General features: G+C 46.0%; 1 protein-coding gene across 2 annotated transcripts in view; it reads left to right on the top strand.

Annotated features, from left to right (window-relative positions):
• LOC142743381 (methyltransferase-like protein 27) overlaps positions 1-24,583 on the top strand; it is a 214,247-nt gene that overhangs the window by 173,438 nt on the left and 16,226 nt on the right. For both annotated transcript variants that reach the window (XM_075854108.1, XM_075854107.1), the window contains exons 2-3: positions 500-665; positions 7,609-7,737. In XM_075854108.1, the coding sequence (XP_075710223.1) occupies positions 546-665; positions 7,609-7,737 (249 nt within the window). In that variant the 5' untranslated portion in view covers positions 500-545. The remainder of the gene's footprint in view (positions 1-499; positions 666-7,608; positions 7,738-24,583) is intronic.

Raw genomic sequence — 24,583 nt, 5'->3', positions numbered from 1 at the left:
TAATTGGAGTTGGGAAGAAATTTTCCCTCTAATATGAGGTGATTGACAACCAACTTATAGGAGTTTTTGCCATGCTGTTATGGATTTCCCCTGCAGAGTAATGTAGTAAGACATGTCGCAATTCAAATGATGTAATTCATATATAGGCCAGGTCTGTCAAAGTGAGGGCCACACTTTGTTAGAGGTTCCTCGTTCTGGCTAATAGAAGGGGGTTCCAAATGGGGGACAATTCCCCTATGATATCTTAAAACCGTATATAGAAAAGGGCTCTTCAAACAAAATGGAATAGCACTCCTTTATGTCAGAACCCTTTTAAGTTAGCCCTAGACACTACACGAGTGAGCACACTCAGCTGTTTCTGTATCTCCAATTTACTGTAGAGGATAGTGACCATGTATACAGCCTCCATTTTACGTAAGGTGCAATTATTATTTACTCTATTTACAAAAAAGTTTGCATTAAAACTTATCTTTTTTTTATATTGGTTTTTTTTTTCCAGAACTTTATAAGTACAAGAGAAATGCATCATCTGAAAATCTAAAAACATGGCAGACTGCGGAAAAGGACTACAACAAGTCAGGGATATAATTGCATCAGCTCACAAAGACTGCTCCCTCTCGGAAAAGCTACAATTTTATGACAAGTGGGCTACACAGTATGAAGAGGTAAGAGTGTGTGTTAGTTTACATATTCCAGTGACCAAATGTAACAAAGATCCTGTCCTCCAGAAACTATGGGTTATAGGGCCCTAACTACAGTCACAGTAGTATAGGCAAATTAAACACCGGATTCAGGGGGCAAAAACTTGAAAAAAATAAAAAATGTTGCTTGCATATAGAGGATTCCCCTAAAATCTGTAACATATCACTGTCACGGTCACAGGGTATGTGGACCCACTAGGCCGATCCGCCGTAGCGGCGAGGCAGCTGACCAGGTCACAGTCTACACGAAAGTCAATAGCAGATAGCAATGCTTGGGTACCTGAACTAGTCCAGACGGTGGCTGTGGCTTCAGCACGGATGGAGGCCGGTGCGACAGGTAGCACCAGACGTGGCGGGCAGTATCCGATGTAGCACAAGACACAGGACGTGGCAGAAGACACTGGACGTGGCAGACGACACTGGACGTGGCAAACGACACTGGACGTGGCAAACGACACTGGACGTGGCAAACGACAGCAGGTGCAGTAGACACGACTCCAACACTGGTAGGCACAGGAACAAGAACAATACGGGATACAGGAATGGGTAATAGGGCACGGGTAACAACTGGAATGGGGAAACACTAAGGGGCCATTTGCAAGACAGACTGGGATAGACTAACAACGCTCAGGCAAGGATCAGAAGGCCTGGGGCCTTCTTATAGACCAGGAAATCATGGCAGTTGATGATGATGACGATTTCCTACGGGACACAGCAGAACGGAGCGGAAGTGAGCGCTGGCGTCTCCTAGGAAGGAGATCGGGACCAGCGCTCACGGATCCATGGCTGCTGTCGGGAGGTGAGTATCCCCCCTCTTACGCACCCTCTTCTTGGGGCCAGAGCGAGAAAGGAACTTTTTAATAAGAGCAGGAGCACTGAGGTTCCCTTCTGGCTCCCAGGACCTCTCCTCAGGACCAAACCCTCTCCAGTCCACCAAATAGATTGTCCTTTCTCCTACCCTTTTGCAGTCCAGGATCTCCTTTACCTCAAATACATCAGAAGGCCCGCGTGGAGCAACTATGGAACTAGAAGTCTTGCTGAAGCGGTTCAGGACCACTGGATCAGGAGGGACACATGGAAGGAGTTGGGGATTCTGAGGGTAGGAGGCAGCCGCAGCTTATAGGAGACAGGGTTGATTTGTTGCAGAATCTCGAAAGGACCAAGGAAACTTGGAGCAAACTTGTATCAGGGCACCTTCAAGCGAATGTTTCGAGAGGACAGCTAGACTTTAGTCCCCGGAAGATACTGAGGCGGCTCTCTTCTCCTAGTATCTGCCTTTCGCTTCATGCGATCTACTGCCAGCAAAATAGAGGACCGGGTCTGTTGCCAGATTTGCAGGAAGTCCCCATATGCAGAGTCAGCAGCGGGTACCTGAGATGAAGTCAGCACAGGAAGAGGGACTCTAGGACGTTGACTGTATAAAATGTGAAATGGAGTGGAAGTGTTGGACTCACTTGTGTGGTTGTTGTATGAGAACTCGGCACATGGAAGAAGCTGTACCCAGTTATTGTGCTGTGAAGAGATGAAGTGGCGGAGATAATTCTCCATGATCTGGTTGATCCTCTCAACTTGCCAATTGGACTGGGGGTGATAGGCTGAGGAAAAGTCCAAACTCACCTCCAGGAGTTTACAGAGGGCTCTCCAGAACTTTGAGGTAAACTGAACCCCCGGGTCGGACACAATGTGAAGAGGCAAGCCATGCAAGCGAAAGATGTGTTGAATGAAGAGACTCGCCAGTCGGGGAGCAGAAGTTAGGCCGGTCAGCGGGATAAAATGTGACATCTTAGAGAACCGGTCCACCACCACCCAGATGGTGTAGCTGTAATGTCAGGATAGGGAGACAGACAGGTGAGCCCTAATCTACCCGCCACTCAGTCCCTGCCTACTTGCACAGCACGTCCTAGGCGACGGCGTACAACTGGGCGACGGTCCCTACGCTCAATATGTGCACGACAGACAAACAAGGTAAGGGAAAACAAAAGCAAGGAATGTGGGGCAGTTGCCCACGGCAACACTGTGAGAAACAGAGAAGTGGACGAGCCGAGTCAAACCAGGAGTCTACGTGGTAACAAATGCAGAGCAGGAGAATAGTCAGTCAAGCCAGGGTCAATATGAAGCAGAGGTCAATGGTAAGAGCAGGAACAGCATAGCCAAGAAACAGGAGAATCACAGGCAAAGGACAAGCAGCAAATTAAGGTATAAGTGGACCAAGGGCGGGAGCTAGAACTGTCTGGCCAGGCTGCAATAGGCTCTCCCACTCCAAAACCTACCAGCCTGAGTGGTAGCAGATCGAGTCACTCTAGTAGACCTAGGAACAGATGCAGACTGATTAACCACGGGCGTCGACACAGAAGCTGTGTCAGGCAAATCCTTCACAGTTGCATCCTGCTGAGGGAGGAAGGTCTGTGACAAAGTCCACCGCAATGTGCTGCCAGAGGGCATTGGGTACAGGCAGAGGTTGAAGCAGGCCGTCAGGCTTGGAGTGAGAAACTTTGTTAGAGGCACACACCGTGCAAGAAGAGACAAAATCCAGAACATCTTTAGGTAGCGTGGGCCACCAGAAGTGACGAGCAATGAGGTCTTGGGTTTTACAGATACCAGCGTGCCCAGCCAGTTTAGAACTGTGTCCCCAGCGGAGAATTCTTCACCTGTCTGCCAACCAAAGAAAAGTGCTCCCCGGAGGGATGTCTCTAATCTGTAGAGGATTAGTGGTGACAACGCAGGACGGCTCTATGATAGTTTGAAGGGACTCCACCGTGTCCTCCGTCTCAAACGATCTGGACAGGGCATCGCCCCTCACATTCTTGTCAGCGGGACGGTAGTGGAGCAGAAACTGGAAACGGGTGAAGAACAGCGACCACCTGGCTTGACGAGGATTCAGTATTTGAGCGGACTGAAGGTAGGTAAGGTTCTTGTGGTCGGTGTAGATCAAAATGGGGTGAGCTGCGCCTTCTAGAAGATGGCTCCACTCCTCCAGAGCCAATTTGATGGCCAATAGCTCCCAATCTCCAATAGAGTAATTGCGCTCAGCAGAAGAAAAATCTTGAGTAGTAGCCACATACTACTGCCTTTCCTTTGGAGCTCCTCTGGAACAGAAGTGCACCTGCACCAACAGAGGAAGCGTCCACTTCCAATGAGAACTGTTGAGATACGTCAGGGTGATGGAGGATCGAAGCTGCAGTGAAGGCTTTCTTGAGGCTAATGAATGCGGACTCTGCCTCTGGAGTCCACACCTTGGCGTTCACACCCTTCTTGGTAAGGGTAGAGATGGGAGCCATCAGAGATGAAAAGTTCGGAATAAACTGCAGGTAGAAATTGGCGAATCCCAGGAACCGTTGTATGGCCCTTAGGCCTTGAGGACGTGGCCACTTCAGGACAGACTTTCGTTTCTTAGGGTTCATCTTAAGACCTTGATCAAAGATGACTTAGCCCAGAAAGGGCAAAGACTTCTTTTCAAAGACGCACTTCTCCAACTTGGCATATAAGCCATTCTCTCTTAGTCGCAGAAGAACTTGATGGACATGCCTCCGATGGGTCATCGGATCTGGGGAGAAAATCAAAATATCCTCGAGATAAACTACAACACACATATAGAGGAGATCTCGGAAAATATCAATGACGAATTCCTGAAATGCTGCGGGAGCGTTACACAGTCCGAAGGGCATCACCAGGTATTCGTAGTGCCCATCGTGGGAGTTAAATGGCGTCTTCCATTCGTCACCCTGGCGAATCCGGATTAGATTATAAACCACCCGCAGATCTAGCTTGGAAATTTTTTTGGCTCCTCGTATGCGATCAAACAGCTTGGATATAAGTGGCAACGGGTATTTGTTCTTGACCGTAATCTGGTTGAGACCACGGTAGTCAATGCAGGGTCGAAGACATCCATCTCTCTTCTTAACGAAGAAGAAGCCTGCCCCAGCCGGGGAGGAAGATTTTCGAATAAAACCCCTCTCCAAGTTCTCCTTGATATAGGCTGACATAGTTAAAGTCTCTGGCAAGGAGAGAGGATATACTCGTCCACGGGGAAGAGAAGCATTAGGAACCAGTTCAATGAGACAGTCATAATTCCGATGTGGAGGCAACGTCTCAGCCTCTCGTTTGCAGAAGACATCCGCAAAACTGGCATACTGAGATTGTAGACTGGAGAGTGATTGAGGCAGAGGGGGCATAACAGGACGGACTTGTGACAGGCAATGGCTATGGCACCTGGAACCCCATTGAATAACCTCTTCGGAATTCCAGTTAAGGACCGGGGCGTGTAGGCGGAGCCATGGCAGACCCAGCAGGATAGGATTTATAGCCTTAGGTAGTACCAGGAAGGTGATCTGTTCTGAGTGAAGAGCTCCGACACGTAGTGTCAACGGCTCCATGATGAGCATAATGGGATCGGACAGTGGTAGACCATTCACAGAGGCAACAGCCAGGGGTCTCTCCAGATGGACAGTGGGAAGGCGTAAACGATCCACTAGATCCTGCTGGATGAAATTAGCAGCCCCTCCAGAGACAAGATAGGCAGAGGAAGGATGTGACGTTTCTCCGGAGACGATGGCCACAGGAATCGATAATCTGGAAGAGGTTTTAACGTTTGGAGACGTTCCACCTAAAGTTGCTTCTCCAACCAACCCTAGGTACTGGAGTTTCCCGGTTTCTGTGGGCATTGGCGGACACAAAATGACCCTTAAGGCCACAATACATACATAGTCCAGAGGAGCGTCTGCGCTGCTTCTCCTGTTTAGATAACCGGACTCTGTCTACCTGCATGGGTTCTTCAGGTAGCACACTAGGGGAAGACAATAGTGGTCTCTGGGCAGAGGGTGCTGGTCTGTGGGCCCGGCTCTCCTGTCGAACCTCTTGAGTGCGCTCCCGGATTCTCATATCAACCCGGGTGGCTATCAGGATAAGGGCATCCAAGGTAGAAGGAAGGTTGCGCGTTGCCAATTCGTCCTTGATGTGAGAGGACAGTCCCTGCCAGAAGGTCGCCACCAGTGCCTCATTGTTCCATGTCAGCTCGGCTGCTAGGGTACGGAAGGAGATAGCATACTCCCCTACTGTGAAGCCCTCTTGCTTGAGGGTCAACAGAGTGGCTGCGGCAGAGGATGTTCGACCCGGCTCCTCGAACACGGAATGAAAGGACTGCAAGAACAAGGCTAGGTCCGAGGATACAGGTCCTTGTTGCTCCAAGGTTGGGTTCACCCATGCGAGGGCCTTGCCAGCAAGGAGGGAGATAATAAATGCCACTTTGGCCTCCTCGGAGGGGAAAAGATGAGGCCGCAGCCTAAAATGAACCGTGCATTGATTAAGAAATCCTCTACATGCTCTGGGATCCCCGTCATAGAGAGGAGGAAGAGGCAGAGGAACTGTGGATCCGGAACAAACAGGAGGAGCAAGGGGCAGTGGCACAGCAACAGCTTCAGGAGGAAGAACCGGGGGTGGAACAGTGAGTAGATCCAGGCGGACCAGGATAGAATTCACAGCCTCAAGGAGTTGATCCTGACATGTGCGTAGGTCATGCATCTCTGTCTGTATCTTCTGGACTGCGGTCTTGGGCTGGCCAGCGGGTTCCATCGCCTGAGCGTACTGTCACTGTCAATAGGTATGTGGACCCGCTAGGCCGCTTCGCCGTAGCGGGGAGGCAGCTGACCAGGTCACAGTCTACACGAAAGTCAATAGCAGATAGCAATGCTTTGGTACCTGAACTAGTCCAGACGGTGGCTGTGGCTTCAGCACGGATGGAGGCCGGTGCGGTAGGTAGCGGCAGACGTGGCGGGCAGTATCCGATGTAGCAGAAGACACTGGACGTGGCAAACGACACTGGACGTGGCAAACGACACTGGGCGTGGCAAACGACAGCAGGTGCAGTAGACACGACTCCAACACTGGTAGGCACAGGAACAAGAACAATACGGGATACAGGAGCGGGTAACAGGGCACGGGTAACAACTAGAACGAGGAAACACTAAGGGACCATTTGCAAGCCAGACTGGGATAGACTAACAACGCTCAGGCCTTCTTATAGACCAGGAAATCATGGTAGTTGATGATGATGACTATTTCCTTTGTGCGGGACACAGCAGAACGGAAGTGAACGCTGGCGTCTCCTAGGAAGGAGATGGGGACCATCGCTTACGGATCCATGGCTGCGGGTGTCGGCAGGTGAGTAAACCCGACGGCCCGCGGCCATGGACGCTACAATCACTAGCCAAAAGTTTGGAGACACCTGACTAAAAGTAGATTTTCACGATCTTTAAGATATTTTAATCTAAAGGCTCATGCTTCTCCCCTTTAGGACCGGGCTAATTTTGGCCTTGATGACGAAAACAATTTTTAGATTTTTCCTCTTTGCATCCTAGTGGTCATAACATTTTTATTTTTCAATTGACGTAGCTGTATGAGGCTTTGTTTTTTGCAGGGCGAGTTGTATTTTATGTAGGTTCCTTTTTTTGGTACGTATACATCAGCGTTGAATTTTTTATACATTTTTATTTTAACAACATGCAGAAAAAAAGCAGTTCTGCTGTTTTTATTTATTTTATTTACAGCATACACTGATCATCATAAATCATTCTATACATTTATTGTGCAGGTTGTTATGGTCATGACGATACCAAATATATGTACGGTATATTATTATATGTTTTGGGACTTTATATTTGACAGTTTATTTATTGTAAAAAACATGCATTGGTAGGTATTTTCTTATTACTGTTTCTTTTTTTTATTAGTATTAAAATGGCTGTTGATAGAGCGTGCATAATATGAGATATTATCCAACCCATAGGCCTAGAATATGTGAAGCATAATGTTTAATGGCTTTCTATATTAACAACTAAAAACCAGTCTTACAATACAGTTATTAGTTCACCTTTAGTCATTTGTACATATATTTGTATGTTTTTTTATTTAGGATGTCTCAGTCCTGGAATACAAAGCACCACATTTAGCTGCGCTGGCGTTGGCCTCAGTGTGTCAGTTAAATCGAGAATCGAAGCTTGTGCTGGATGTAGCGTGTGGTACTGGACGTGCAGCTGAAGAGGTACAAATGTGTTTCCTGCAATACATATTACAGCCACTGGGGGTAGTAGTGCTGCTGAACTGCTGGTTTTGCTGTTTAGTTTTCAATAAACTTTGTAAGGGTATATTCACACACAAAATCAAAAACGGCTTACAAATACAGAGCTTTTTTTTCAGAGAAAACAGCCTCTGATTTTCAGCCGTTTTTGAAGCTGAAAACTTTTTTTGAGGCGTTTTTTGTATACTTTTTTGGAGCTGTTTTTCCATTGACATAATTTAAACCCCATCTGAACAAAAAACACAGTTTTTCCCATTGAATTCAATGGGCAGATGTTTGTAGGCATTTAGCTAACATTTTTACAGGTGTATTTCGGGGCACTCCCATAATTAAAGCAAAAACAGTTAATTGCTATGACCGAGGCCTTATTCACATAAACGTGTTTTACGTCCATGCTACGCGCGTGGAAATCACGCGCGTCGCATGGACTTATGTAAGTGATTGGGGCCGTTCTGACAGGTCGTGATTTTCAAGCAGCATATGTCCGCTGCGTAAAACTCACGACATGTCCTATACTTGCCCGTGTTTCGCGCAGCACGCAACCATTGAAGTGAATGAGTGCGTGCAAATCGCGCTCGGCACACGGAAGCACTTCTGATTCGCGCTACAGTAGTAAAAGAAATGAATGAAAACAGAAAAGCACCTCCTGCCTTTATGTTTGTAAACATAAAAACAGATTGTCTTAATGATTCCGGCTGCGTGAAAATCACGCCGCCACGCACCATATACAGATGCCTCACTGAATTTTTTCGCGCGCAAAATGCAGCATTTTTTGCGCGTGCAAAACAGACACGTTCGTGTGAATAAGGCCTAAGGGCCACTGGGCCTGAAACCGGTCAGCTTCTGTTCTATGTGTTGTCCCTGATTTTATGGAACCTCAATAAAAGCTGCAACTTGTTCAAGATTTTGATGCTTGAACCTTCTTGCCTTTCTGCTCCCATAATTAGGTATATAATTATGGGAGCTTGTGTACAACATGGAAATCATTGTTTGGAGGTCTGTGTAGGGCCGCCATCAGGAATTTCAGGGCCCCATACAGCTAAATTTTCTGGGCCCCCCTTTTACTGCTCGCGGGAAAAAGACGCCGACGCCTCCCATTGAAATCAATGGGAGGCATTTTCGGGCCGTTTTTGACGAGTTTTGCGACGCGGTTTCCGCGTCAAAAAACTCGTCAAAATACTCAGTGTGAACATAACCTTACACGTATAAATTCCCTGCGAGTGGTGCAGCATCCCAGCCTACTGTATAATGACATTCTGCAGCTTTCTGTCTTCCTACTTCAGTTCCTCATGATTTTCAAGATCTCTGCCTGCTGTCTGTGAATGAGAACATTAAAACCAGTCCTGGCTTATTACTTTCACAGCTGATGGTCTTGTTACAATGTATCAGTGTAGATAAGAGCCATCTGCCTGGAGTCCAGCACAGGAGAGGGGTTTGTGCTGTTGCTGCGTTTAGCTCACAGATGATTGACTGATACATTGTAACAAACTTTCTTATATACAACTTTAACGCCATACAGCCCCCTCTGTAGAGAACTCCATACAGCCCCCCTTGTAGAGAACGCCATACAGCCCCCTCTGTAGATAACGCCATACAGAGTCCCCCCTGTAGATAACGCCATACAGACTCGCACAATATAGAAAGAGAAAACCTCCAGCTCACCTTTGTTGTGATTTTGCTCAAATGAGCCCGCACGGATCCTCGTGTCGGCACACGGTAAATGGATAGCAGATAGGGAGAAAAGTTGGATCCAGCGTGAAGGTATAAAATCGAAAATCGTTCCAAGTTTAATTTGTTTAAAGTCTAAAAATAGGACTTAGTTGAATTATAAAATCCTATGGTATGAGGAGAGATATCGTAAGTAAAGTGCGCCTACGCGTTTCAGACGCTTCTTGCGTCCTTAATCATGGCGCACTTTACTTACGATATCTCTCCTCATACCATAGGATTTTATAATTCAACTAAGTCCTATTTTTAGACTTTAAATAAATTAAACTTGGAACGATTTTCCATTTTATACATTCACGCTGGATCCAACTTTTCTCCCTATCTGCTAGCCATACAGACTCCTCTGTAGATAACGCCATACAGCCCCCTCTGTAGATAACGCCATACAGCCCCCTCTGTAGATAACGCCATACAGCCCCCTCTGTAGATATCTACAAAGGGGGCTGTATGGCGTTATCTACAGGGGTCTGAATGGCGTTCTCTACAAGGGGGTCTGTATGGCGTTCTCTACAGTGGGGGCTGTATGGCGTTCTCTACAAGGGGGGCTGTATGGAGTTCTCTACAGAGGGGGCTGTATGGAGTTCTCTACAGAGGGGGCTGTATGGAGTTCTCTACAGAGGGGGCTGTATGGAGTTCTCTACAGAGGGGGCTGTATGGAGTTCTCTACAGAGGGGGCTCTATGGAGTTCTCTACAGGGGGGGGGCTGTATGGCGTTCTCTACAGGGGGGGCTGTATGGCGTTCTCTACGGTGGGGTGTATGGCGTTCTCTACGGGGGGGTGTATGGCGTTCTCTACGGGGGGGTGTATGGCGTTATCTACAGGGGGGCTGTATAGCGTTACCCACAGGCACAGGGGGGGGCTGTATAGCGTTACCCACAGGGGGGGCTGTATACGTTATCTACAAAGGGGGCTGTATGGCGTTATCTACAGGGGGGCTGCATAGCGTTACCTACAGGGGGGGCTGTATAGCGTTACCTACAGGGGAGCTGTATAGCGTTACCTACAGAGGGGGCCGTATGGCGTTCTCTACAGTGGGGGCTGTATGGTGTTATCTACAGAGGGGGCTGTTTGGCGCTAACGCCATACAGCCCCCCCTGTAGGTAACGCTATACAGCCCCCCCTGCAGGTAACGCTATACAGCCCCTCTGTAGGTAACGCTATACAGCCCCCCTGAAGGTAACGCTATACAGCCCCCTGTAGGTAATGCTATACAGCCCCCCCTGTAGGTAACGCTATGCAGCCCCCCTGTAGTTAACGTCATGCAGCCCCAACCCCCCCAAAAACATCTGACCTACAGTGTGTCCTACAAAAGACATGTATCCCCTATCCACAGGATAGGGGATACATGTGTGATCGCTGGCAGCGATAGGGTCAGTCCCCCGAAGTTCTCCATGACTAACCTCTGACTTTCGGAGTCTGCGCAGCTCAATAAAAATGAAAGGAGTGCTGGTCACGCATGCGCACAAGCACGACCGGCGCTCCATTCATTTCTACGGAGCTGCCGACACAGACCCTGAAAGTTCGAGGTTTGTGATGGAGAACTTCAGGGGACTTTCAGTCCCCCGTTCTCCCTATCAATGCCAGCGATCACACATGTATCCCCTATCCTGTGGATAGGGGATACATGTCTTTTGTTTAATGGCAGAGCGGGGAGATACTTCCCTGCTCTGCCGTAGTCGTGTTCAGTGGCGTCGCGCTGTAGCAGCCATAGCGGCTGCTAGTGGAGTCTCCGGCCATGGTGGGGGCCCGTGCCGGCGGGCGACACAGGCCCCCTCATGCCGCGGGCCACTGGCCGGGCCCCTTACAGAAGTATCCCTAATACCCCCCTAATGGCGGCCCTGATGGTGGGGGCCCGTGCCGGCGGGCGACACGGGCCCCCTCATGCCGCGGGACACTGGCCGGGCCCCTTACAGAAGTACCCCTAATACCCCCCTAATGGTGGCCCTGGGTCTGTGCAAAACTGTGCAGCTAATAAATTAGTAAAGAAGGTGGTAAATTATTTAATGTATCAGTGAAATATTAATTAAAAATGAGTGATCATTAATTTGCACAATCATAATGATCATATATAACTTCACTACGTGCCCTCTATTTCTCAGTGATCTTTCTAGCTCCATTCTGTCTGCAATATTGATAGAAGATTACATCTCAGGTACTTCACATTTGACACTTTTATACACCGCATTACAAATTATTATGCAAATGCTACTTTTCGCTGATTTTCCTAAATAGTCGATGCAAATGACAGTCAGTATAATCTTCAAGCCATCAACCGTTGGAGTATAATGCAAATTTTATTGAACAAATCTCCTAATGATAACACGTTTTTTTTTAGAAGTAAAAAACTAAAAATGCACTGTTTCAAATTATTATGCACAACAGAGGTTTTAAAGGTTGTAAAGAAAACTATAATGGTAATTTGTTGAATTTGCAGCATCAGGAGGTCATATTTACAGAAATCAATAGCTCTTTCAATCAAAAAAAACTTAACAGGCCAAGTTACATGTTAACATAGGACCCCTTCTTTGATATCACCTTCACAATTCGTACATCCATTGAATTTGTGAGTATTTGGACAGTTTCTGCTTGAATATCTTTGCAGGATGTCAAAATAGCCTCCCAGAGCTTCTGTTTTGATGTGAGCTGCCTCCCACCCTCATAGATATTTTGCTTGAGGATGCTCCAAAGGTTCTCAATAGGGTTGAGGTCAGAGGAACATGGGGGCCAAACCATGAGTTTCTCTCCTTTTATGCCCATAGCAGCCAATGACACAGAGGTATTCTTTGCAGCATGAGATGGTGCATTGTCATGCATGAAGATAATTTTGCTACAGAAGGCACGGTTCTTCTTTTTGTACCACGGAAGAAAGTGGTGAGTCATAAACTCTACGTACTTTGCAGAGGTCATTTTCACACCGTCAGGAACCCTAAAGGGGCCTACCAGCTCTCCCCCCATGATTCCAGCCCAAAACATAACTCCGCCACCTCCTTGCTGACGTCGCAGCCTTGTTGGGACATGGTGGCCATTCACCAACCATCCACTACTCCATCCATCTGGACCATCCAGGGTTGCACGGCAATCATCAGTAAACAACACGGTTTGAAAATTAGTCTTCATGTATTTCTGAGCCCACTGCAACCGTTTCTGCTTATGAGCATTGTTTAGGGGTGGCAGAATAATAGCTTTATGCACACTTGCAAACCTCTGGAGGATCCTACACCTTGAGTTTCGCGGGACTCCAGAGGCACCAGCGGCTTCAAATACCTGTTTGCTGCTTTGCAATGGCATTTTAGCAGCTGCTCTCCTAATCCTATTAATTTGTCTGGCAGATACCTTCCTCATTATGCCTTTATCTGAACGAACCCGTCTGTGCTCTGAATCAGCCACAAATCTTTTCACAGTACGATGATCACACTTAAGTTTTCTTGAAATATCCAATGTTTTCATACCTTGTCCAAGGTATTGCCTATTTCATGCTTTTCGGCAGCAGAGAAATCCTTTTTCTTTCCCATATTGCTTGAAACCTGTGGCCTACTTAATAATGTGGAAAGTCCTTTTTAAGTAGTTTTCCTTTGATTGGGCACACCTGGTAAACTAATTATCACAGGTGTCTGAGATTGATTACAATGATCCAAAGAGCCCTAAGACACAATACCATCCATGAGTTTAATTGAAAAACTACTAATTAAATGTTTATGACACTTAAATCCAATGTGCATAATAATTTGGAACACGGTGTAGAGGTCTTGTCACCACTTTTCATCTATAATATACAAAGATAGCAGTGTACAGGACTCCTAGACAATGCTTTTCTTTTTATAAATTGATCTACACAGAAGTGCAAATTATGTCTCCACAACTGTGTCCGCTACAAGGCCCCCCACATAAGTGCTAACCCCAATGCCCCAATATAGTGCCAGCCGCGTGCCACTGACTGCTGTCATTGTTTGCGGACACATTGTGATCCAGGGTACCGACTCTGGTCTCTCAATGCTTAAGGAAGGGGGTAACTGGCACTGCACGCACAAACAGTAGATTTTTACAGCTTTTTGTAGTACAATTCATGTCACTGTGGAAGGGGGAGCTTGTGGGCAATGTTCCCTATAAGGTGCGTGGCTGCGCACCTTCTAAGCCCCCCCCCCCCCCGCCCACTGAACTTTAAAGCCCGCGCACTGTCAGTGCGGCGGGCGGATGTTTCTCAATCTTCTCCCTCACTCACCTTCACGGAGCGGCCACCCAATGAGAACTTCCGGAAAGGTGAGAGAGGGAGGAGATAGCCCAGAGTATCAGAGACGGCCTGCAGGCCATCCGATGACAATTGAAAATCTGCAGGCTGGCCGCTCATAAGTGTGCCGGGAGTGGAGCAATCCAGTCACCCGACATGAGGTCAGGTAACTGAACTGGTCCAGTCCTGTGCCGTCACCGACCCCAGACAAAAGTGATCCGATCTTCGCCACATGCCCACCTCCTCCTCTTCCTGACGGTGAGTCGTGTCAGGCAGAGCGGAGAGTTGTAGCGGTAGGCTACCACTCTCTGCTCTGTTTGCACTAAGTACAAGGGAAGGGGGGAGGCTGTGCGTCGCTATCTAGAAGGGGGGCAGTGTGTGGCTATCTACAAGGGGGCTGTGTGTAGCTATCTACAAGGGGGCTGTGTGCGGCTATCTACAAGGGGGGCTGTGTGTAGCTATCTACAAGGGGGGGTGTAGCTATCTATAAGGGGGGCTGTGTGTGGCTATCTACAAGGGGGGACTGTGTGTGGCTATCTACAAGGGGGGACTGTGTGTGGCTAACTACAAGGGGGGGCTTGTGTGTGGCTATCTACAAGGGGCACTGTGTGGCAATATATATATAAGGGCCTGTGTGGCAGTATATACGGGGGTCTGTGTGGCAGAATATACAAGGGGGGCTGTGTGGCAGTATATACAAGGGGGGCTGTGTGGCAGTATATACAAGGGGCGCTGTGTGGCAGTATATACAAGGGTCTGTGTGGCAGTATACAAGGGGGTTGTGTGGCAGTATATACAAGGGGGGCTGTGTGGCAGTATATACAAGGGGGGCTGTGGGGCAGTATATACAAGGGGGGCTGTGTGGCAGAATATACAAAGGGGGCTATGTGGCAGTATATACAAGGGGGGCTGTGTGGCAGTATATACAAGGGGCACTGTGTGGCAGTATATACAAGGGGGGCTGTGTGGCACTATATACAAGGGTGGGGTCTGTGTGGCAGTATATACAAGGGGGGCTATTTAGCAGTATATAAAAGGGGGGCTGTGTGGCAATATATAAAAGGGGGCTGTGTGGTAGTATATACAAGGGGGGGTTCAGTGTGGCAGTATATACAGTATAAACATGGGGTAGTATCTACATGGGGCTGTGTGGCGCTATCTACTGGGGGGTCTGTGTGGCGCTATCTACAGGGGGTCTGTGGGGGGCTATCTACAGGGGGCTGTGTGGCGCGATCTATAGGGGCAGTGGTGTAATGAGGGATTCTTTCATTGATGCCTATAATTGGTGTTTATAACTGTCTATTTCACTGGTGGTGTTGTAATATTATAGTATTTAAAAAAGTAATTAAAACTAATTTAAAATAAGTTTTCTTATTCTCTTATGTAGTATGATATATTAACGTTTACTAGGGTATTACTTTTGGTCATCAGATCGCCCACCATTGATGGAGACCTGCCCTGCTCCCTAACTGCCCCACTCAGGAGCTGCCAAGACTTAGGGTATGTTCACATGGCCTATTTTCAGACGTAATTCAGGCATTTTACGCCTCGAATTAAGCCTGAAAAGACGGCTCCATTACGTCTGAAAACATCTGCCCATTGCTTGCCCATTGCTTGCAATGAGTTTTACGATGTTCTGTTCAGACGAAGTGTAATTTTACGCGTCGCTGTCAAAAGACGGAGCGTAAAAATACGCCCGCGTCAAAGAAGTGGTGCATGCCACTTCTTTGGACGTTTTTGGAGCCGTTTTTCATTGACTCCATTGAAAAACAGCTCCAAAAACGGCCGTAATGGATGCCGCGAAAAACACGAGTACTTGCAATTGCGTCTGAAATTCACCTGAAAACAGCTCCGTAATTTCAGACGTATTTTGTGTTTGCATGTGAACATACCCTAGAGGGAACATTGCTTGTGGGCCCACCAGGCTTGAAGGAGTATACCAGCTTTCAGCATTTTACACCTATCCACTTCATGGGTGTTATTATTTCCAGGCCATAGGGTCTGACCACCCAGTCTCCACCTCATTCGTACTCCTCCTAGTCGCCATCTTGTGGCTGGAGGGAATTGGGTACCGGGGCAATCAGTGGGGGTCCCAATGGTCAGACCTCCACCGATCTAGCATTTTGTCACCTTTTCAGTAGATATGTGAAAAATGTTGTAAGCTGGAATATCCCTTTAAAGGGATATTCTGGTAGCAGAAAACAAAGTTTATTCATTGTATAAGGAAAATACATGAAAAAATCTCTTCTGGTAGTCATGAAACGGAACCTTTAGGCTGAGTTCACGCGTGGCGGATATACTGCATAAAAGCAGGTAGCGTATCCGCCCTGTGCACCGCAAGGAATTCCGGGCGAAAAACCGCACCAAACTGTGGTGCAGTTTTTCACCTGGAATGCCCGCTGAGGAAAACTAGCACTTAGCCGGCCTGCTAGCAGGCTGACCTCCTGGGATGAATGTGATTGACTGCAGCGGCGGTCACATGGGATGAAGCATTAGCCCAGGAGGCCGGCCCTCTGATGTCATCCAGGCCGGCCTCTTGGGATGACATGTGACCGGCGCTACAGCCTGTGATTGGCTGCAGCGGTCACATGGGATGAAAGTCATCCCAGGAGGCTGGCCTGGAGGAAGAAAGTATAAGATTTTTATTTTTTTTCTGAGTTGCGTTTTTTGCAGCGGAATCGCTGCGAACCTGCCTAAAAAAAACACAACTTCTGCTATTTGTTGCGGGTTTTACCTCCCCATTGAATTCAATGGGGAAAACCCGCAGCAAATATGCAGCATTTACAAAAAAACAATTGACATGCTGCGAAATAAATTTCCGCACAGCAGGTCAATTTCTGAGCGTTTTTTCCGCTCAGTATTTACGTAGCGTGTGGATGGGATTTGTTTTATCTCATCCACATTGCTGCTACTGTATTTGCTGCGGATTTTCCGCAACTGATTCCGTTGCAGGAATTCTGCAGTATTTAAGCAACGTGTGAACTGACCCTTAGGCCCCATGCACACGACCGTAAAAACGCCCGTAATTACGGGCTGTAATTACGGGCCCATGGACTTCTATTGCTTACGGGAAGGTGCCCGGGCCGTTGAAAAATATATAACATGTCCTATTTCAGGCCGTAATTACGGCACGGGCAGGCCCATAGAAGTCTATGGGGCTCCCGTAATTACGGGTGGCTACGTGTGTGCACCCGTAATTACGGGAGCGTTGCTAGGCGACGTAAGGGGATTCCCCTGTCTGCAGGCTTATGCCTGATTTTAATTTTTTAATAATTAGAAACATTAGAAATCTATATTGTGAGCGCTGTGCATGGTACTCACTGTCCAGTGGTAGTCACTGTCCAGGGTGCTGAAAGAGTTAAACGATCAGTGCTGGATAGAAAGAAAGGGCTGCACTGAAGGGGCAGTAACTCTTTCAGCACCCTGGACAGTGACTACCGCTGGACAGTGAGTACCATGCGCGGCGCTCACAATATAGATTTCTAACGTTTCCTTCAAAAACCTGCAACAAAAAAAGTTTATACTTTCCCAGAACTCCCTGCTTCTTCCTCCAGTTCGTCCTCCTGGGATAATGTTTCATCCCATGTGACCGCTGCAGCCAATCACAGGCTGCAGCTGTCACATGGACTTCCGCATCATCCAAGGAGGTCGGACTGAATGTCAAAAGAGGGACGCGTCACCAAGACAACGGCCCGGGGTAAGTATGAACTTCTTTTTCTTTCTATCACTGAGTTCCGCTGCAGAAACTCTGCCCGAAAGGGCTGCCCCTTCTCTCTATCCAACACTGATAGAGGGAAGAGGCTGCCGATCAGTGCTGGATAGAGAGAAGAGGCTGCCGATTAGTGCAGTGCAATATCGCTCTCTACGTTTAAAGAGAAGCAGAGAAAACGGGTCCGTAAATACGGGTGGAATACGGGTTAAAACCGTGTGACAAAGGACCCGTATTTACGCCAGTATTTACGGGAGGGAAAAAATACAGTCGTGTGCATGGGGCCTTATTGTTTACATCCAGAGAATTAAAATTTGTCCTGGTCATGTGGTGATCACACAGGTGGATGCCTTCGTAACAATAGAGATCTGGTAAAGTCAAACAACGAGACGACATGCGGTTTTATTGGAATTTGGCACAGTTTTAACATTTTTGTTTATGTGGACATTGAAAATCGTTTGAAAACAGCACTGGTTAGTGGTAAAACATTTTGTTGGCTCGGTGTTTGATTGCATCGTGGCCCCTACGTGTGTCCTCCCCTGACTGAACTGTAACGAGTCATGCATGACCAGGACATGTTTTTATCCTTTGGATGTAATCAATAAAGGTTCCCATTCACTGACTACAAACATATTTTTTTTCATTGTATCATTTATAAGCCGCAAGCTCAATACATTTATTCAGAAGGTATATTAGAAAACTGCATAACTTTTCATTATACAATGAATAAAGTTTATTTATTGAAGACAGAATACCAATTTAAAGGGCTTATTAACATTGTGACTTACAGTATTTATGACACATTTACTGCATGCATACCTCCCAACCGTCCCGGCTTTAGCGGGACAGTCACGGATTTCGGGCAGTATCCCACTGTTCTAAGGTGGCTAGTGGTTTGTCCTGGATTCAACTGTATCTGCGTCCTCAGGACGCAGATACAGTTGAATACAATGTTGAAGAATGGAATTGTCAGCTCCATGCTTCAGCATTTACTGTGTGAGGCAGCCATGAGCGGCTCGGCACAGACAGGCACAATGCAGTGACGTCATTGTGCCTGTCTGCACAGAGCCACTCATAGCACAGAGCGGAGGAGCAGAGGGATCTGTTCCAATCGTCGTGGGAACAGGGATAGTTGAGTATTTATTTTATTATATTTTGAATTGGGAACTATGGGGAATTATACAGTATAGGGGCACTTGCTAAGGGGGTATTACACTGTATGGGGGAACCTGCTAAGCGGGCATTATACTGTTTAGGGGCACCTGCAAAGGCGGAATTATACTGTATGGGGGCAGCTATGAGGGCATTACACTGCACGGGGGCATCTGTGTGGCCATTATACTGTATGGGAGCATCTATGGGGGCATTATACTGTATGGGGCAGCTATAGGGGCATTATACTATATGGGGCAGCTAAGGGAGACTTATACTGGATGGGGACAGCTATGGGGCATTATACTGTTTGGGGCAGCTATAAGGGGGCAGCTATGGGTGCATTATACTGTATAGGGGCATCCGTGTGGTCATTATACTGTATGGTGGCATCTGTGGGCATTATACTGTAAGGGGGGCAGCTATAGGGCCATTATACTGTGTGGGTATCTATTTGGCATTATACTGTGCGGGAGGCACTATGAGGTATTATACTGTGTGTCGGGGCCTTTATAAGGGCATTATAATTTGTGGGGGTTCTATGGGGCCATTATACTGTGGGTAGACACTATGGGAGCATGATACCGTTTAGGGCACTATTAGGAATTATACTGTGGGGGGGGTAGCTATGGGGTGATTAAATTGTGTGGGTTATTCTATAGGGGCATTATACTGTGGGGAGGTACTATGGGAGAATGATACTGTGTGCGCTGAACTGGGTGTGTATGGGCGGAGATAGCGATGGCTTAACAAAAAATTTGCCGCAATGCATTACGCGCGCCACATTGGTTGTCCCTCTTGCCATTATTTGAAAGTTGGGAGGTATGTTGCATGTGTCTATACATAGCCATGGTCCAGAACAGGTGAATGTACATATATAACTGGTGGCAAACCCAAGCTCCTAGGATTGACCCCCGGCCTACAGATAAGACACTAATCATATTATTAAGCATGTGGCGTCTACGCTTCACTCCACTATGCACAATTTCTTTTTGTTTACAATGACTTTATTTTCTGCTATAAATCCACATTGCTGACAGCTGTTGTCTCAGTGTCATTCCCCAATGTAAACCTTATGATCCATGAAATAGATTTTCCTTCCCTTTCAGGAGATCTATGATCAGGTCGGGACATGCATTTCTTTTACAGCTGGGGGCAACATACCTAATGAAAGTTGAAGAAATCGTTTTAACATTTGTTCTTGTGTTTTACCGTTTATGTCACTTGTCTTTCCTTGGATGAGCTCTATTACTTCATGGAAAAGCTGACATGTTGAAGCATCTCTCAAATATAAAAATAACACTTGTCCAAATTGCCAACCGGAAAACCTGAGTATCCTTCTGAAGCCGACAGTAGAGGGTCCCTAACTGTTGTGGGTTATCGCTTGTTTTTGGTTATTTAAAAATATGTGCACAATGTAATTAAAGGTAAATAATCTATATAACTGTAGTGTTACCCACACAATACTTTCCTCTGCAAGCTCAATGTTTCTCAGTCCAAAATTGCATTTATGAGGTTGAAGGCTAAGTTTACACTCAGCCTAAAATATATGTTGTGGAATCAGATTGTTGAATTGCAGATTTTGTTGCGAATTTCGCTGCAGATTTCACCCATCGCATTGCACTTATATAGTACTGTACTTTGTTGGGGAATCTCCAGCACCTTACTGAAAGTCTGCAACTGCCAATATACCGATACACAAAATCAGGGGTGTATGCTGGATTATGTCAAAACAAGGGGATCCACGGGTCTAGTAATGCATATGCAGCGCATAAACACTTAGAAATAGATGCATATGCACTTGTATATTAAGACCGGAGTATAATTCCCCCAATCTGTTATTAGTAACGCAGATGATAGAGCAGTAGTAAAACGTTGACAATAATGTTGTATTTTGATTGTAGAGATGTTAACATTTTGCTGTTCCATTGATGCTGTCACTTTTGTAATAATAACAATCGGATCTGCCGCCATATTTGTTGCCGCTTTTGGAGGAGCTTCTCAGTAACTGATGACAAACTGCCGCTCTCTTATTAATAGAGTTTTCCTCTTTGGGCAAATCCTTTCTAGATGCCATATTAAAGGGGTTGGTAAAGCAGAGGCGTAGCTAGGTTCTCCAGCACCCGGGGCAAAGATTCAGTTTGACACCCCCCCCCCCCCAACCTCTTTCCCGACATCTCTGTCCCCCTCGCCATGTTTGTTTTCTCTACCAATCAATGATGTGTCATTTCTTTTCCACATTTTTTTTTATGTAACTCGAGCATAAAAACATTTGTACATTTTACAAGCAAGATAGTTCTATATACAACACCAGAACCAAGCTCAGTACATATATACAGCACCAGAACAAAGCTCAGTACATATATACAGCACCAGCACAAATACAGCTCTATTTAATAAAACCCCTGCCGTATAGGTTTGCACTAATTTGTTTCCAGCTCCCAGCATGGCCCGTACAATGGTAAGGATATGCTGTTTCACAAAAAAGAAATCATATCATAATCATACCACCCATCATCTCGCTGCAGATCATACAGTGACTACAGTACACTACCATACACCATACACTGTGTCCCACACACACACACACACACACACACACACACACACACACACACACACCGTGCCCCTTGTAGATAGTGCCTGCCATAGAGCCCCCTGTAGATAGTGCCCCCATAGAGCCCCCTGTAGATAGTGCCCCCATATAGCCCACCCCTGTATATAGTGTCCCACAAATAGCTCCCCCTATAGTGCTCCACAGATAGCCAACCCCTGTATATAGCCCCCCTGTAGATATATCCCATACTTGTATATAGTGCTCCACATATAGTCCACCCCTGTATATAGTGCCCCACATATAGTCCACCCCTGTATATAGTGCTCCACAAATAGCCCACCCCTGTATATAGCCCCCTGTAGATATCACCCACCCCTGTATATAGTGCTCCACATATAGCCCACCCCTGTATATAGCCCCCCTGTAGATATCACCCACCCCTGTATATAGTGCTCCATAGATAGCCCACCCCAGTATATAGCCCCCTGTAGTTAGAACCCCCCCGTAAATAAAGCCCCCCATAGATAAAGCCCCCCCATAGATAAAGCCCCCCCTGTAGATAAAGCGCCCCCATAAATAAAGCCCCTCTGTAGATAAAGTCACCCCCGTGGATAAAGCCACACACTTTTTTATTAAAATAAAATAACAAACTATTTAAACTCACCTTAATCCCGTCTGGCAGCAATGGAGACCTGCTCTCTTCTGCGCAGGTCTCCTGCGGTTGAACGAAGCATCTATGAAAGGCGCTGGTTGGCTGGGCAGAATGATTTTCCCTGTCATTCAGCGCCTTTCAATGACGAAAGCGGCGCAAAGTATCGCGCCACTCCACTTGTAGAAAGGCGCTGAATGGCCGGGCATGGCCATTCATTGCTTCTAATTGTACCAGTGTCAAATAGACACAGGTACAATTATAGTGCAGCAGGGGGTGGCGCTGGCGCACCCCTCTAAGTTGCACCCGGAGCACATGCCCCGCCTGCCCCCCCTAGCTACGCCCCTGAGTAAAGCCGTTTTTGAAAGCAGGGATCCCCTGAAGAAAACATTTATTACAGGATGTCCCCCTTCTGTGACCTTCAGCAATAAGCTGCAGTCTGTGGGGGAACTTGGGAGAAAATGTTTAATTTCCCTGCAGCGCCACCACAGATGAAAATTAGTATTACAATATTACCATTAAAACAATGGGTTGTCCATGTAATACACAAACATGCTGGGTCTGCTAGGGAAAGAGCCATCATTTGTAGCTTCTCTCCACTTTGCCCCATAGATGAGGATCCAGAACAGAAGACGCCCTCTCTATTGGTTTACTCACCTTCCCGGCTGCAGCGATGTCGGCTGTGTCCTGCCTTTATAAAAGAAAGCTGAACGTGATGTGCTCACACAGATCAGTGCAGGCTGCAATAAAGAGAACAGCCGCACAGTTCTCTCTGTGATCTGGCAGGGCGATCTGATCAATCACTTTGTCTGATCACTAAAGAAACCTGTTCAGGTACACCCCATACCCATTAAAATGGCAGGCGTCCTAGAGAAGGTACTGGTAGGAACATCGGCATCCATAAAGGACATGTTTACCCTACAATTTCATTAGGCACCATGTAATCCTAATGCTACAAGGAAAATATACACTTGACAAATGGTTGCCATGGTTATTATACCCGATTGCCATAGAAGTTCAACAATGGGATCTCCCGCACTAGACAAGGAGTGCACTTAAAATAAATATTTAGCATTATTTGCCAGTTTGTTACAGATTATGCCAACCTAGTTTACATTTAGATAATGCTTCAAGCTTTCTTAGCCACAGATCCTTTGTATCAGCAGAAAGTTACTCAACCAGACCTCTATCCTCTACCCTTCTGAAACCTCTCTGCTCACAGTTCCCAAACTTTGGGTTTTAAATTTACTGGGACCATTCCTGGTCTAATAATTATTTTTTCTAAAAATAATAGCCCACACAGATCACCGTCCAGAGGTCTCCAACACTGAGGATGGTCACTGAAGTAGAAACTTTGTATGGTAATATCTGTGGGAAAAGTGAGATTATCTGCTGGGCTCTACAAACAAAGAAGAGGGGAGGCGCTGGAGTAATATTTTTAGTACAATGATGAATAGTCAAAAGGAAGCCTATAACTTTTGATCATGTAATGAATATGATTTTCCAATAAAAATCTTACCTGGTCATATGATAAGTGCAAAGCCCGCTAAAAGACATGACCGGGATAGATTTTCATCCCTTTGGAAATAAACAATGAAGATTCCCATTCAATGACAGCAAGAAGAGATGTGAGGAATTTGGACAGTTTTTATAACATTTCAGTACACAATAAATAAACCTTTTTTTTCTCAAACTGTAGATAAATACAAGTTGTGTTTATAATCAGCAATCATAACAAGAATTTATATTTTGCTGTACAATTTTTTTCATGTTTTTTGTAAATTCTCATAATTTTTGTTCTTCGATCGAAGTTTGTCTTGTGTCACATTTTCGATTACACACTATTTGTTGCTGATGGGATGTGTATGAAGCAGAGCTGCAGTAGGTTTTCCTCTAGTCCTATATAAAACCTCTTCATATTGAGTTGTGCCAAATGACAAACTCGGCACTGCATCATCTGTACTTCTATGCACTGCATTTTATTAGATTGCAATGTATTTTTAATATAAGTCACATGCATGAAAAAATAGATGTAATAATTGCCAATGTCCAAGCATCTTATTTGTAAACTTAAGTGCAGTTACCATACAGTGCATCCCAGTGCTGTAATCTAGAAGTATCTTGCCGTGCTTTGATGCGTTCAACATGGGTTCTACAATATACATCTGCTTATTTTTAATGTATCCTTTGTAAAGTAATAACTAATGCACCTCACATCGGCTATGAGGTCAGAAAAGAATTACTACCATGTTAATGTATACATACATATACTTGATGGAATGCGTTAAAAATATTCCTTTTCCTGAACATAGGTTTGATATTCGCACTACATCTGATACCATGACGCTCTATTGCTTTATGATCTGTTTATCTGTACTTTAATGTGTACCATGGTTTTGTTTTTTTGTTTTATGGGGGTTAATAGTGTTATTATATTTTTATAAAGGTTGGTGCTCTGTTTTTCTGATACAGAGCTACAAATTCCCTGCTCCCCCTCACACAGTCACCACAAGGGGGAGCGTAGACTGAAGACTTATTATTATTATTATTATTATTATTACTACTCTTATTACTATTATTACTACTATTATTATTACAGTATGTTCAACGAGAGCTGTATAAATCTATTTTCAGCAAGCTCCACCTAGTGGTAGCTGTAGGCAGACAGAATCTTATTATTAAATTCTGTATCTATACATGGGATATGTGGCCTTGTATCAGCACAACAGTGCTCCAATGCAAATAAATATATATAATTTTGACAATGTGATTTTCTGTTTTTTTTTTTTT

This window comes from Rhinoderma darwinii, chromosome 2, assembly GCF_050947455.1.
Source record: "Rhinoderma darwinii isolate aRhiDar2 chromosome 2, aRhiDar2.hap1, whole genome shotgun sequence".
Lineage (NCBI taxonomy): Eukaryota > Metazoa > Chordata > Amphibia > Anura > Rhinodermatidae > Rhinoderma > Rhinoderma darwinii.
Note: the sequence above shows the minus strand (reverse complement) of the source record. Positions and strands in the feature narration are given on the sequence as shown.